We start from the raw sequence: 16,125 nt of genomic DNA on the forward strand, positions 1-16,125 counted from the left end.
TATGCATATAGGCAGCCTGCTGACAAATCCTGTTGGGAAATTAACTCTTCATGATAATAACTTTGCAGTTCTTTCGGATGTTGCTGTATGCTGTGTTATATGAATGAACAGACTTTGCCAGAAAATAGACAGTAATCAATAAATGTAAAGACTAGGGCTGAAAAATGATTTACATAATTAATCATTAACCACATTGTTTTTTGTTAAAGATGATTAATCAAATCTGCTGAAAGTTAACTCTAAACAAAGAATTGTTTTTCATTTAAAAAGCAGTGCATTTTATAATAATTTAACATGAACTGTACACTCTCAGATATAAATGTACTGGACTGTCACTGGGGCAGGACCCCTCTTGTCACTGGGGCGGTACCCTCAAGGCTACATCTCAGTACCTTTAGTCAGGGAACATAACTGTACCATAACCCAGTGAAATTATATTTTCTAAGTGGTATTGGCTCCACACCTCCCGCCTCGTCTCCAGACTTTTTACTTTATTGTTCTGTTTAAAACTTTAAATTATGAAAAAGTACGAATACAAACTTTTCACCTGGAAAAAACTGATTTAAGGTTCACAATTGGACCTTAAAACCACTGTTGTACCTTTGAGGGTACATTTACATTGTTTGTACCTGGATGAACAAAAAATGTACCTGCACTGTACCTTTATTTCTAACAGTGTACCTTTCCACTTTAGTACTGCTGTTCATTGCTGTATACATAGTTCTGCCATGACTACTGTCCAGCATAGTCTACTGAATTACTAAAATTGCTGGCATTATTGGTGTGTTTGGCTTGTAAATAATACTTTGGTTTCAGCGTGTTTTGGTGATAAATTCACAGCACAGTTTGGTTTTATCAATAGAGCCGTCATGGGAACTTGCAATTTAAAAGAAGTATTTCAACAAGATCTCTACACTTGCGGAGTCATTGCAAGAGCAGCTGGGTTTCAGATGGTTTAAAAGGTCAAACTAGGAAAATGTTATCTGCGCTTTAAAAAATGGAGGCGCGGATGATTGATCATGAAATACTTCTTTTAAATGGCAAGTTCCACTGTTGTGGTTGGTATAGTGTAGTGGGTAACACTCCTGCCTTCTACACTGTAGACTGGGGTTCAATCCCTGCCTGGGTAAGCACCCCACACTATACCAAGAAGAGTCCTTGGGCAAGACACCTCACACTACCTTCACCTACCTGTATAAAAATGATCAAATTGAGCATCTGCCAAATGCTGTAAATGTAAAATGTTGAAACATGATGCTAACATGTTAGCTTTGACACTACTAGTGAAGATATACTTCTATGGGACAACTGTAATGTAGTGTAAACTACATCAACAATCCAGCAGGTTTTATGCACTGTATGTTGAAGGAGCAGCATGCTACTTGGAGGAGCTGTTTTCTGAGTGGGGTGAAATTAGTATACTTGGAACTGGAAAGAAAATCTAACTACACTTGAAGGTTTGTGAAGGAAACATACATCAGGCATAACATTATGACCACCTCCTTGTTTCTATGCTCATTGTCCATTTTATCAGCTCCACTCACTACATAGGTGCACTCTGTAGTTCTACAATTACAGACTGTAGTCCATCTGTTTCTCTGTATACTTTGTTAGCCCCCTTTTACCCTGTTCTTCAGTGGTCAGGACCCCCATGGACCCTCACAGAGCAGGTACTATTTGGGTGGTGGATCATTCTCAGCACTGCAGTAACACTGATGTGGTGGTGGTGTGTTAGTGTGTGTTGCGCTGGTCTGAGTGGATCAGACACAGCAGTGCTGCTGGAGTTTTTAAACACCTCAGTGTCACTGCTGGACTGAGAATAGTCCACCAAACAAAAATATCTAGCCAACAGCGTCCTGTGACCACTGATGAAGGACTAGAGGATGACCAACACAAACTGTGCAGCAGCAGATGAGCTATGGTCTCTGACTTTACATCTACAAGGTGGACTGACAAGGTAGGAGTGTCTAATAGAGAGGACAGTGAGTGGACGCGGTGTTTAAACTCCAGCAGCACTGCTGTTTCTGATCCTCTCGTACCAGCGCAACACACACTAACACACCACCACCACGTCAGTATTGCTGCAGTGCTGAGAATGATCCACCACCCAAATAGTACCTGATCTGTGAGGGTCCAAGGGGGTCCTGACCACTGAACAACAGGGTAAAAGGGGGCTAACAAAGTATACAGAGAAACAGACGGACTACAGTCTGTAATTGTAGAACTACAAAGTGCACCTATATAGTAAGTGGAGCTGATAAATTGGACAATGAGCGTAGAGACAAAGAAAAGGTCATAATGTTATGCCTGATCGGTGTATACTGTACCATTGTAAGAGTAGAAATCATAAGCCTTTTTTTACTAATTATAGAATAAGAACTCAAGGGCTATATTTGTCTTCCTGACTCATTCCATGAAAATCATATCATGTTTTAATGTCATGAATACATTCAAGAGCAAAACAGCTCTCTTTATAGCTCTGATGATTAATGTAGCTCATAGAATAAGGGCAAGCCTGCACTAACCTTGAGACATAAAGGGTACAGCTATGTAAGCACTGTGCCTTAAAGACAAAGTAGTCCTACTATGTGACTAAGTCTTTAGATACGTACTGATAAAGACAGTGGGAAGGACCATCACAAGCCTGGGGACACCATACTTTGGTACGTCAGAGTTCAGCTGCTATAATTACGGCTACCCTTCCACAGTTTATCTTCCGAGTGCCCACCGTGCCCATTTATTTGACGAATGTAGCTGTAGAGTGTTAAGTGTCCTGTGAAAAAATGGTGGGGAGACACAGCTGGTATCTGCAAAGTCGTTCGCCCCAGATGCTATCTGTATAATCCTCGATAGCGCGACTGGCTTTTATTGATTTGCTGGTGGAGGAACTGCGAATGTCCAGTGCCACAATTCAATTTGAAGCGCATTAGCGGGTGTTAAATTGCTGATGGGCTGCAGATGGTCCCAATGATTTTGACTGGGCACTTTCCCTGCTCTGATTTAATTGCACACTCTGCATATTACATGATTAATGAGTATTTACAAAATTATGCTGAGGGCGTATTAACCCTTGAGTCATGTGTTTGCCATGTACTTCTCGGAGTCTTATGACTGGAAAGCTCTCTAAATGTCATTTCAAATTAGAAATCATGCAGGGTAATGGATGGCAGATTAAATCTGGTTCATAATAGTAGTAATAACTGTTCAGCGTTTGCAGTTCTTCTCTCTGTAGTTTTTGCTATAATGGTCGTAAGGCTGAGAGAGAGAGAGAGAGCAGGGCGCAATATAATGCATAAGCTCTTTTGCATAGAGCTCGAACGTGGCACCATTGTACAGGGCTGGATAAACATGTTTCGTAAGGTGAAGGGAAATAAGCTTGTATGAGTCTCCGTGAGATGGAATTCTTCATCCTCGGTTTCAAGTTCTCATGTCAGTGGCACTGCTTCACTTCAAAGTATGCTATCTACAGGAGCCTGCTCTGGATTAAGGGCCTGAGTTGATTAGGTGTGAAATGGCTCAGCGGCCTATGAAAGCCTAGCCCTTTGAAGTGTCTGTGCGCTGTCCGGACAGCATTGTGTATTTGGACCAATTCGGTCTTCTGAAAATGGAAGACAATAGGTGCAAGAATGCTGAATTTATCACGAGTTGAAGAACATATGGAATGCCAGGAAAAAACGTGGAAGGCTGACATGCACACATTTGTATGGTTTGTGTCATTCTGAATGAATGAAAGGTGTCGGTGAATGAAATGATACTGTGAATAGTTTTAATTAGCCTGACTGCCTGAGAGGTGATCTTAGTGTGACCTGCTTTTTCCAAGGTTTCTGCCTTTTCAGAAAGGTTCTTCGGGGCGAAAATGTTTTAAATCAATATTCATATTCCAGTGTGTCCTGTTATTCCAGCGTGTCAAAGCACAATTCTAAAGCCTGGCTATAGTTATTGTACACAATAATGCTGTCACTCTTTTGTGGTGAAAAAACACTTATTAAGCTGTATGTATTTCAGCATAGTCAATTCGTCCATTCAGAATGTGAATAATACCTTAAAAGCTCAATCTTGACGTTCTCTCTCATTCTCTCTCTCTCTTTCTTTCTCTCTCTCGTCTGTCCTATCTCTCTTTCTCTGGCTGCCTGCCTCATTTGATCGCTTGTGTTCACAGCCAGGACGAGACGTCCCAAATGGATGTTGGCATGCTGCAGTCTCTTGGTTGCAATTCAGTGCTGTCAGGCCACTGTGACGTAGAGAACAAGCTGGTTTCCTTCTGATCACCACCTCGCTGGCCAATGACAGCTCTAGACTAGGCCCTTAAGTAAACTTAGCCTCTGAGCAGGTTACGCTGCTCGTTAAGTCGTTTACTGTAATAATGGGATTACACGGATGTTCATTTGTAGAGTTCAGAGGAGAAGCCCTTCACAGGTGGTTGAGATGGCTTCGAGCCTCTTCTTTCCACCTTTTTAAACAGGCTGGTCCTCTAATCCCAGGCGCTTAACACTGTAACCCTTAAAGCAAAGCAAGGATCAGGGTCGCCAGAAACCTGTGACACAGATGGCCCTCTTAGAGAGGAGTGACCTCAAATGTCCTTTATGGACTGGCGTTGATTTATACCACTAACATTTTAATGTTTAACATAACAAGATCCTTCATAATGTGGCCTAAATTGACTCATCTCATTTTATTTTCTGTACAAGGCAACGTATTTCATGTCCATTTTTGTTCCAGTTTGAAAATGAACCTCTGAATTGAGTTGTACAGAGCAGCAATTAAGCATAACTTTGATTTGTTGGAGAGAATGAAATGGTTTTGATGAATTAGACAGTCCTCTTTTCTCCTCCTACGTAATTTGCAACACCGTTCTTGTTCAAAAGCAGAAAACGGAGAATGGTCTTCACTCACAGTGTGCATCAGTCTGTTTCGCTCGCACTCCCCCACATTTCTGTCTCTCCTTTTCCCTTAGCTGTGACGTCAGTGCAAATTACTGAGGGTCAGAGAGCTGCAGAGGAGGGTCTCGGAGACGCTGTGAATCCCATCTGTCTCCCTGGAAAGTTAAAAGCTTTGTTTTCATGGTGAAACGGCGTCATTGATGGAGGTGGGCAATTTGGACTGTGCGGGGAACTAGGGAGAGGCAGTAAATTGGAAAGAAAACAAGGGTTTTAAAGCAATACCTTCAGTCTGGCATCTTCCTGTCCCATTTTCTGACCACATCTGTACAGATCAGACTTGCCAGATTTTGGGGTGTGAAGGCTCTGCTCCTTCCCTGTGGCACAGCCCATCTCTTTAATAGAGTGGACTGATTACTGCAGCCACTGATTGTGTGGTGAGGCCGACTTGGAGGCGGCTCGCAGCTCTCTGGGAGACAATAGCTGTGTACGATTGAGTCAGACAGGACACAGCTGCGTGGCTTTGGGCATGCTCTCGCCTCCTCAATCACTTCCTCATTCCTCTCTCCTCGGGTGTGCTTCTGACCCCCCGACTCGCCGCAGAGACACGGAGGAGGTGGAGGAAGCCGTCGAGTGGGGTTGATTGACAGCCCTCAGGGAGCGTGTTGACGAGTGTGCCCTGCCCTGCAAGCGTATGGGCTCTGTTGCCTGTCAGGGTGACAGGAGGAGGCCATGTTTGTTGGCTCGAGATGTCCTCTCCTCTTCCAGCCCAGCAGATTGTTATCTTCAGACTGCTGTGCCCTCCTGGCTAAGGGAGGAGCCTGCTGGGGAATACGAGGCAACAACATGATTTGATTTCTGTTATTTTTGCTGCAGAGCCTCTTTTTTCCTTTTTTCTTTTTTTCCCCTCTCACAGCTATATGAAACCAAGCCTGCTATTGCCCAATAACTCCCCAATGAAATCAAGAGCACACCTCTGCTGCAGCCACACACGCGTGCACATCTGAGAAGTGCTCTCATAAAATGGCATTCGTGCTGCTTGTAATGACACATTATTTGCATGCCTTTTTCATTCTCTTTTGATTGTGAACTTGTTTCTACAAGCTGTCAGACCAGCTATAGGAGGAATTCCATTGGTTATTTTATATTTTTGCATAATTTTGAGATTGATATGCAAACAAAGTCAGAGTGAGTTGATGTGAAATGGTTCATTGTAGAGAAACTTGCTGATTCAGATTTCTTTACAGTAGTGGTGATTGTAATGACAACACAAATATATTCATATTATTTATTATTTATGTGCTTGTGTGTGTGGATGTATTTGTCTGTTTGTCTGTCTGCCCTGCAGTATCCTGCTTTCTGCCCAATGACCACAGGGATAGCGCCCCAGAAGGATAAGTGGTTTAGAAAGTCTGTGTGTGTATTTACTATTTACTATCCAGTGAACTTATACGTGTCTTGTAAGTTTTTATATGTAATGATGATGGTGGTAAAATAGTGGTACATCTGAAATCTTTAGGGACTATTTCACTGCCTTGCATGTACCTCTCTGCTATAAATGAAAAAGTACATTTTAGATCAAAATCGTCTCCTAAATTATCATAATTTCTCAGGCATCAGGCAGCATATTCTTATTTCACTTTGGGTCCGGTCACCACAACTTTGAATGATTCTGACTCCATATGTTTCTCTAGTTTCTGTAAAAGGCTCTTTGAGTCAGCTCTAGTGTTTTTCTAAAAATAATTGTAAATATTTGTTCTTGTCATGCAGTTCGCAAAAATGAAAACAAATTTAGTCAATTTCAGGCAAATTTCCTAATTCAGCATGTCACATTATCCCCCAGCGACTTTAAATTTCAGAATTTTTGGTGGCTATGTGGAATTTCCTTAAACTTTGTAGTAAATGTCCATGAAGATGTGCCACATTTTGTACGCACTATCACTGTTCACAGCCATACCAGCCAATCAGACACCTGTGTGGTCACCTGGCAGAGTCATGCACCGCTGAAGCGCTCAGCGATGCTATGTGAGCCCAGCAGTTTGGGAACAAATACAATAGCAGTTTTCACACACTGTGGAGTCAGTGTGTGCAGACTGGTGGAACTGTCAGGCGACTGGGGACAGAATACACTGGGGACTGGCTTTGACTCAACTAGAAGAAAAAATATGAACAAACTATATCCATTTATTACACTGTTCAAAATCAAAATGCCTTTTTTTACGTAGCAATAGAAATATAGCATTTATGCTGATAATATTTGAAAGCAGTAAAATGCACTAATGGCATTGAGAGGTCCTGTGTCTCCAGGGTATAATTTTATTCTTTTATTCATGGTTCGGCCATTTTTTGGGGTGGTTTTCAATCAATAACTGCCTAAACATAATTGCCACCTCATATACATGCATTCAGAATCAGTTTAGCATGGCTGATAGATTGCTTTCAGCAGGCTCCAAATGAAAAGTTAGTAATGCTTTACAAAGAGCCAGAAACAGATGTTATCTAAACCATGCTTGGATATTCTCTGAATTTAAGATCATGTGACTTCACACCTAGACCAAGTGAAACAATGACCAATATTACGCAGAGATATTAGCCTTGGAAATTAGAGCACTCATTTCCAACACTGCAGAAGATAAATTCAGATACATCATTTCCCATTTAGTTATGAGCTGTGTAAATCATTTGCTCCTGTGCTCTTTTCTTCCTAATGGAATTAACCCTTTGGAATGCATATTCACCAGTGTGATGGGAATGACAAGCAAGTTCACATTCTACACTGCAGTACAATAGTCTTATCAAGATGAGCATTTTGAAATAATACAATACACTCCTTGTTCAAAGAGAGATAAACATGACTGCTAACTTGAAGAAAAGCAAGGATTGTCCCTTGTTTTTTGGATATTTAACACAATTCTTATCTTCTTCATATTTCATACTTTCCCACATTGCCAGAAGCTAAAGGAATGGTGCTAATAGGAGGGAAGTTCGGCCTTTAGAGCAATTATTCATTCCCACCCTCTCACAGGAGTTTTTTCTTTTTTTTTTTTTCTTTTTTATTTTATTAACCCTGCTGCCTCCGGCTGCTCCGTCTGCCACCACAAATCAAAAAGCACTTAATTAACAGATAACTGGGCGAGTCTTAAAGTTGACTCCTCGCTCCCAGCTGGTGGCTGGGGCCGCACAGATCGGAGCTGAAGGCTGTGGAGCCGTTAAACTGACTGTACGCGCACTTGCTATGCTGTACACACACGTCCAAAGCTGGGCTCTCTACAGCGATCGTGCTGTCTAATAACAGTTTGTAGCATGTGGAACAAGGTCATCCCTCTGTGTTATGCCTGCAGACAAAGTGGGGCATCGTGCATGGCAAAGCGGAGTAATCTGGTGCTGAGGCTCATCTGGGCTGAAGGACTAGTGTCTGGTATTGTGTGCTCTGTTGGCAGTGGACATTCATTATAGCTGGAGAAATTGCTTTGGGGACACACTGTGTGAAGACAGGCTCAACCGAAACAGATGTATGGCGGGCACGAAGGGAGATGGTGGGAGCACACATCACACATTTACCCCCACTGGATCTAATGCTATTATAACATACTTCTCTTTTTCTGTGCACCCAGCATATGGGACTAAGCAGTCAGCATTTTCGCTGCAAAGTTATTACAAGTGCCCCATAGCCATACCCATCAATCACACCCAATTTCTCATCTATCTATCTCAGGAGTGCCCAGAGATATGCCAGTCCAAAATGTAGAAATGATTTTTTTTTTTCATTTACAATCTAAATGCTTTTTTAGATTGAAGCCAGCACACAGAACGGCGTCCTGGTGAGAATATTCATATCCATTCTTATGAAATATTAATTGAAACATGAGAATTTCCCTGTATTTTAATTACCTGTTTTATACTCTGGGTACAATAAAGATTTAGAGCACTTGCCGCTGAAAGGTGACTCGGCGAGCAGTTACAGAGATTATGGTGAATAATTAAAATCTCTTTGGTTGTTTTGTGGATTGGGGAAGGAACGAGAGAGGGGATTTATTCAGAGTCGAGCCTTAGCCATTAATTTTTTAATGCGGCCCAAAGCACCTGCATGGAGCGCTGGCATGTTTTATTGAGAGAATTGCTGTGTTTTCCAAGATCTCATGCCCGAAAGGTCCAGCTCGCGGACCTCCCTGTAGAATATGGGTTATATGCTACACATCCTTGCAAATAAACCCGCCTTCAGTTACCCAGAGCTAAACGACCCTAATGAGCTCCTGCCGAGGTGCAGACAGATTGCACTTTCAGAGGCTTTACTTTGAAATGAATGCCAGGTGACAAGGAGGCTACAGATCCCTGACACCACGCACACAAGGAGACAATGTCATTATTTCTAATTCAGGCCGGAGGATGTTTCTCCATCAGTGTGGATTCATTCTTGTCTAGTTTGGGGAGGAAGAGGAGTGGCGTGTGGGAAGTGTCCCCCGGGGCGTTTGTGCCTGTGTGTGTGCCTGTATAAGTGTGTGTGTGTTCTCTTCTTGGCAAGCGCTGCTGAGCGCATGAGGAGGGCGCTGTTCTTGGCTCATTTACATTGATGGCCAGGCTTTGCCTTTGCTGGCATTTTCAGCAGCCATTGATCCACTGCCTGCCTGATTAATCTTCTATAACGGGATCAGCAGTCAATTAGTGTCTGAATTTCACTTTGAATTCCGTCCATGCCTCACCTTCCCACCGTTTCCCCGCAAGGGCCGGGAACTTTCCGCACGTTCTCACTGTTTATCATTTACAGCACACATGCCAAATCTTTGCCATCACTGTAGTCAGATTTTCTGCTTCTTTAGTGACGTGTGGTCACACCAGAGTGGCCATAACATCACAAAACCTAGAGTGGTTACACTTTAGGGCAGTATATTTATTACACCTGACATAGACCTGCATGCACACTTATAAACACTTACATATAAACACTCATATTTATAAACACTTATTCCAGCAGGAGTCATTTGTCAGAAAGGTTGCATTTGCTTTTAACTTGTTAAAGTTGACATAACATGTAAGTCATGTAAGTTTTCCGTGGTAAAGTATAATTTAAGATTTAACCCTTGTGTGATGTTGGGCTCTGTAGGACCCATTTTCAATGTTTACCAAATAAAAAAAAATATTTGTTATTATTTCAACCCCAGATTTCTTGGTCTTCATTTTCTGTGAAGAACATATAAAATAACACATGTTCAGTGTCTTCACATTTATATTACACATGTGGTGCTGGGTGAACCTGCAGGGAATAAAAGTGTGGCGGTGATGTGTCCTTCACTCTGTTCTCCTCCTACATGGCCTGCTGTTAGTGTGTGTGTGTGTGTGTGTGTGAGGGTGGACAACATGGACAGGCTGCTGACTGGCTACAGCTGCTAAAGGAGAACCCTGCGCTGGCCACTTGTGATATTTTAAACATCTGGTATTTTTACATAAATTGTTATGGCTGTATTGATTAAAAAACAATAATGCAGGGGGTCAACCAGACCACTGAGTAACAAACACATCAACACCACACAAGGGTTAAACTGTTACCTCATCAGCATTATATCACAGATATGCACTAAGCTACAAAGTCAGTTGTTATTGTCAGTCCACTCAAAAAAGTGTTAGAAAAATCTACTTGAAAACATCTATAAAGGTTTATGCAGGGTTTTTGTCCTTATTGCTTATGTAATTATCATGTAGCCTTATGAACGCTGCCCTACATACGACTGTGTGGCACAGACAGAGGGCACACCTGAAGGCGAGTGAGGATCTGAGCTAGCAAGCACAAGGTTGGATCGGTTTTCTGAGGATTCAGCAGTTTCGAGAGAGGAGCAGGAGAGAGAGCTGATGGAGGATAATGACAGATGGTGCTTTGGTCTGCTCTCCACATAATGGTCATGTGCGGTCTGAGTGTTAGAAAGGGGAGCTGGATGCTTGCTGTCCAGATAGAGTTCAGTTTCACTCAAGTCAAATACTGCTCAAATAAACATCAGCTATCTCACCGTGTAATGTCAGTTAGCCTCTCAGTGTTTTGGGGGTCGGCTTAAATGTCACGTAATAGGAGTATTAAGTTTCTCTGGCTGCTTATTTTTGATAGCATGTGTTGTTTATTGCTCTGGTGATCATCATCATATATTGAAGTGTATGTAGCAGGTATTTACCTAGCCAGTCTCATGTCGCTCTGAGAGCTGCCCTCTTGAGATCAGAGTTGTAATATTTTACAGACTTTTTTTCTAATGTCTGTTTCCCAGGTGATCCAGCGCAGAGAGGACGGCTCCGTAAACTTCTACAGGGACTGGGCTGCTTATCGAGAGGGCTTCGGCAAGATCACAGGGGAACACTGGCTCGGTAAGCTCTCCTTTCAGCCTAGCAAGCAACAAATACTATACAGAGCTGTTTGAAGTACAGAGACGACCAAGGTAGCTTCAGTCCAGCTGCAAGTATCAGAGCTGTGTGCAGACAGCTGGCGAGCATTATCAAAATCAGGTTTTCATGATTAAGGGCTGTAACTGTCAGTCAAATTTCATGCATTTTTGGGCACTAAATACAGCCCTTGTCATTTAAATTCATTTTGTGAGGATGATGTTTTGCATTTAAAAATGCTTCTTCTATGTGAGCAAGCCAGATTAGCAGCTATTCTTGAGTAAATGGAGAAATTATTGCTGTCCTCACAAATAACTGTTGATGATAAGTGTAATTCACTGAAGAGAGATTAACTGCAATTAGTGTCCTTGAATTGCCGTAAAGACACACAAAAGCTTGCTGAGTAGATTTTCCACCTCCCCACTGGGCAGCTAACTGTATTTTGATGTTGATAATTGCTCCAAATTCATACCTGCCGACATTCGCCTGGGAGAATTACACTGATTTTCAAGTCACTGAGAAATACATTTAAAAAGCGTCTTTTTAAAACAACACAAATGGGCAGTGTCACAAATGTGACTTTTTTCAATTTCACCTCAATTAAAAATATTCATTTTTACACTTCACTGATTTAATGACATATCCAGACATCTTAAGATGAATCACTGTCCCCCAGAGGAGAGTTTTATTGCTGAAATGTGGCTGTCATTCTCTTAAAATTATTTGGGAGAGACAGCATTAGACAAAAAGGAGACATAAGATGCTTCTGGACCAGATAAAAATGATAATAGTTACTCACAGTATCAAAACTGTTTGTCTTGGTTGACAAGTGGTTGAGCTTCTGTCTTTAGTTTAGCTACAGATCAACATAAACATGTTATTATCTTGGCACATCTGAGCACGTGTGACGTTGAGATCTCTATTAAACTGACATGACATGAGATTACTGAGGTCTTTTGCTCAGGAGAAATGTCTGAGCAGCAGGAGACTTAAGCAGAAGTCTCAGTTGTCTTTCTATCTGGTCTCATTGTTCTTTAGGAGAAAGTACAGAGATATTAAGGAGATTAGAGGTGGACAATATGGCGAAAATGTAACATAATGATATTTGAACACATTAATACAGAATTCAGAATCACAATGTTTTGTTTTTCTGAGGTTTGATACCTTGAAACACAAAATGCAGCAGCACTGCCACATTTAAAAAATACTGCTAAACTAGTTCTTCACTGGTCTTTGTGTCTACATTTATCTGAAAGAGGGGCTATTTTTGTTCCTTGTCGTTACAGTAAGGTACTGTAAATTATTTTGGTGCAGTCATATGCTGCCATCAAAGCAAAGGAAGATACAAATGAAGGAAATACCTCTCTCAAAACTGCTGACTTTGCTAATAGTGCCTTAAAGCCGCTGGGACCATGATGCCATTTGCATAATTCCAGCTAGGTTCTGCTAGCATTGATTCACCATTAGGAACAGTGGCGTTTTGAGTAAAGAATTTTTTTAAGTTCTGCAGTGGCAGCGAAGGTGGGTAGGGGCAAGTGTAGATTGCTCCAAGGGGAAGGTAACGAATATAGTCTTCCATAGGGTCCACTGAGGGGAATGCAATCTCTGATCTGTCCAGTTGCTTTTGATACTGGAATGGTGGCATGTCTTATCAGCCATGCACACATTCCCAGCATGTATAAAAAAGCATATCTCTGTGTTTTTGCCACATAACTGGAGGAAGAAAAAAGCATGGTATGGTGTGTTTTTGTGTGCGTGCAGGCTCGCATGCGTGCATGTGATGGACGGTTACTCTCAGACGCCTCCAACATAAACAAGATAAATGGCATTTTCTTTTATTTACTGCAAGGTTGCCTCTACTTCATCAACAGCAGAAGATGGGAAGAGTCTCTTGCAGTGACAGGGGTTGATGCGCGCTGGGTCTTAGCTGCTTCTGCCTGACACCACTATTTCAGGGACAGAGCTGTTGTCTTATTCTGCACAGGCAACACCACATGTGAGAGCCACAGTGTGTGCCATGGACCGTCTGTGTGTGCGCGTGTTTGTGTGTGTGTGTTGTTTTTTGAGACTAAGGCAAGATAATGCGGAGTGACAGGCCTGTCAGGAAGTGACGTCTCCCTGAGATTGACAGGCTCCGTGAGAGGAGACGAGAGGAGGCTAACGTCCCTTTCTCGCTCCTGCTGCGGCTGGAAATGACTTTTCCCTCGGCCTGCTTATTTCGGCTCCTGCGCTGTAAGTAAAACTGGCCTGTAGCGCTGCCTCTGAGACTGGGCAACGACATGGTGCTTGTGTTGGTGGCCACAGGTGCCAGTCCCTGTGGGAATGCTCAGGAAAAGCACTCCTCTCTGGGGTGAAGAGGCTGATGGCCCTGCCTGATGGTAGAGTTGAGCTTCAGAATGCCGCCGCCGTCAATGAAAATGAGCCTAAACCTCCCACGCACTGTAATCAATAAGAGACACAAGGGAGCTGGGGACAATTAACCTCTGGGGCCAAAAAGATGAGCTGGAGAAGCAAAAGAGAAAAAAAAAGAAAAACATCAACAATACACAGCCATCAGGATGAGGTGACAAAGAGAGAGCAGGGGCCACAGCCCCCTCAGCAAGACAATCTTACACAGAGACAAAGAGAGAGAGAGAGAGGGGGAGAGAGAGAGAGAGGGATGTAGCTCAACTCTGAAAAAATAGGACGAAAAACACAGTTCAGGATGACAGCACAGCTTGAAGTTTCACAGCGTTACAGAAACTCTGCCACTACTCATAGCGAATATTCAAATGGGGATCGTTTTAGTGGCGCATTAGCAATCATCAGGAAACACACAAACGCTCAGAAATGTAAGTCGAATATTGGGGGGAGATATGAATATTAATGGGAGACAGTGTATTTTTGTGTCATCAAAGGGGAAGGTTTGAATTACCATTCCATAATTCCATAATTTTCTTTTGTAGTGTATTAGCATATCCATTCAAAATCAACCTAGCAGAGCACTATAAATAAACTTTGCCTTTTATCAGTAATTTTGAAATAATTCACAGGAAATGGTTATAATAAGTCATTCCCACTCCCTCAGAACCCTCCCAGATATTTACACAGAGTGCTAATACAAAGCTCAAGTGCTCATCAAAAGCTCTCCCTTGCTCTCCCTCTCTCTCTCTCTCTCTCTCTCTCTCTTTCTCGCTCTCTCAAGTACCCTCACAAACCGTTCACACACATACACTGTTTCATGAATCTAGGGGTGTGAGAGGGATTTAAAAAAGCCTAGCTTCTTGGCTTTGTTCGAATCCCATTTATGAGCTCTTCTTCTTTAGTGGTGTGCTCTGGTATATGATGACCAGCCCTAAAAAAGACGACCTTAAACTTTATCCCACCGGATCCTGTCTAGGAAGAAGAAAAGAATGTTCTCAATCGCGTTAACCTGATCCTGGACGCGTCCCCGGAGCCGTCACGCAGCACTGCTGAAATCCAGCCCAGTCCTGCATCAGCACAACCCCAGAACCTTAATCCATAATCTCACTGATTCAGACCAGCACTCGCTCCCTGACAAACCCATCGACGAGGTCAGAGGTCAGCACTGTGCTCCGGTCAGAACATAGTTGCCGCTTCCGTTGCCTTGTTCTGGGTGTGGAGCTTCACCCAGGAGAGGAGCTATACGGTATCAGGTTCTGTAAAGGGTTTGTGGTGCAATGCTTTCATAGCAGTGATGAAAGTGTCATTGAGGAGGCCACATCAGAGCCGTTATGCTGAAGTGTAGGTGCGGTAATGACTCCGGCGGCAATTGCTGATGCTTCTCAGCGTATTGAGCCGGAGCTGAGAGGTGACGCCTCATTGCTCATTAGCGACTGTGCTGAATTTCCAATACAGTCTCATCGGTGGTGCTCTCGCATTCCCTATGGCATTGAAACAACAGCATTCAAAAGTGCAATTTGATTATGCACTGTGATCGTGCTGTATCACTGCGAAATTTGGATTGTTCAAAATGCAGTTGTGGGTCCTATATAGATCTGTAAACTTTAATTTGAGTGAAATCAGAAACAGTATTATGAACAAGTGTAACATTAACATTTGAAATCATGATTAAAAGCACACATTCCTTCCTCCAGACTCTATCATGAACTTAAGATACAGGGTGATTCACTCGAAAGAGGCCCTGAATATTCTGTTGTAACTCCTGTTAGGATGAAGCAATCTAAACCAAAAAAAAACGCTACATACCTTGACGTATGTGTAATTGATTGTGTTACATGCGATGCTGGAAGTGATGTCCGTTGTCTGCCAGACACATTTTGATGCGGCGCTCCATGTTCCTAAATTTATCGGCAAACATTAGAGAGGTTAAACGTCGCGATGGCTGTCCGGCGCCTACCTCATCACTCCGACACAGAACATTGCACATCGTTTTGTTTAGATTGCTTTGTCCTAGCGAGAGTTATTACAGAATATTTGGGGCCTCTTTCGAGTGAATCTCCCTGTAGTACCTCTCACTCTCATTCAGTCATTCCAGTGGTCATTACAGTTTGTAGCCCAGTTATGCTCAATCCAAGCACAATCTTAACACTAAGTAATGTACTAGAAGTACATTAATGGTGGTCCCTCATTTTTTCTTTATTGGGCTTAAATAAAGCAGGTTGCTCTCAAGTCTTACAGCCCAGACCTTGTACTTACTTGCATTTGCCAGAAAGAAGGATTGCACGTCTTGTCCTTCAAGATTTAACCATTAAAAAAGTGTTGCTTTCTTGTCTATTGTTTATGTTCATGGTTGCATCACAAGCCTCTGTGGAAATTATTTGAGTGCTTTCACAGAAGAATAAAGGTTCTGCGAAGTGTGCCCCGAAAGACCGGACTGGTGTCTATTGAGATGAGCAGGAAAGCATGATTAAACTCTTTATACTCT

General features: G+C 42.5%; 1 protein-coding gene across 1 annotated transcript in view; it reads left to right on the forward strand.

Annotated features, from left to right (window-relative positions):
* LOC118813827 (fibrinogen C domain containing 1) overlaps positions 1-16,125 on the forward strand; it is a 93,216-nt gene that overhangs the window by 49,034 nt on the left and 28,057 nt on the right. The window contains exon 6 of the mRNA XM_036579384.1: positions 11,126-11,222. Within this exon, the coding sequence (XP_036435277.1) occupies positions 11,126-11,222 (97 nt within the window). The remainder of the gene's footprint in view (positions 1-11,125; positions 11,223-16,125) is intronic.

The sequence above is a fragment of the Colossoma macropomum genome, unplaced genomic scaffold (assembly GCF_904425465.1).
Source record: "Colossoma macropomum unplaced genomic scaffold, Colossoma_macropomum, whole genome shotgun sequence".
Lineage (NCBI taxonomy): Eukaryota > Metazoa > Chordata > Actinopteri > Characiformes > Serrasalmidae > Colossoma > Colossoma macropomum.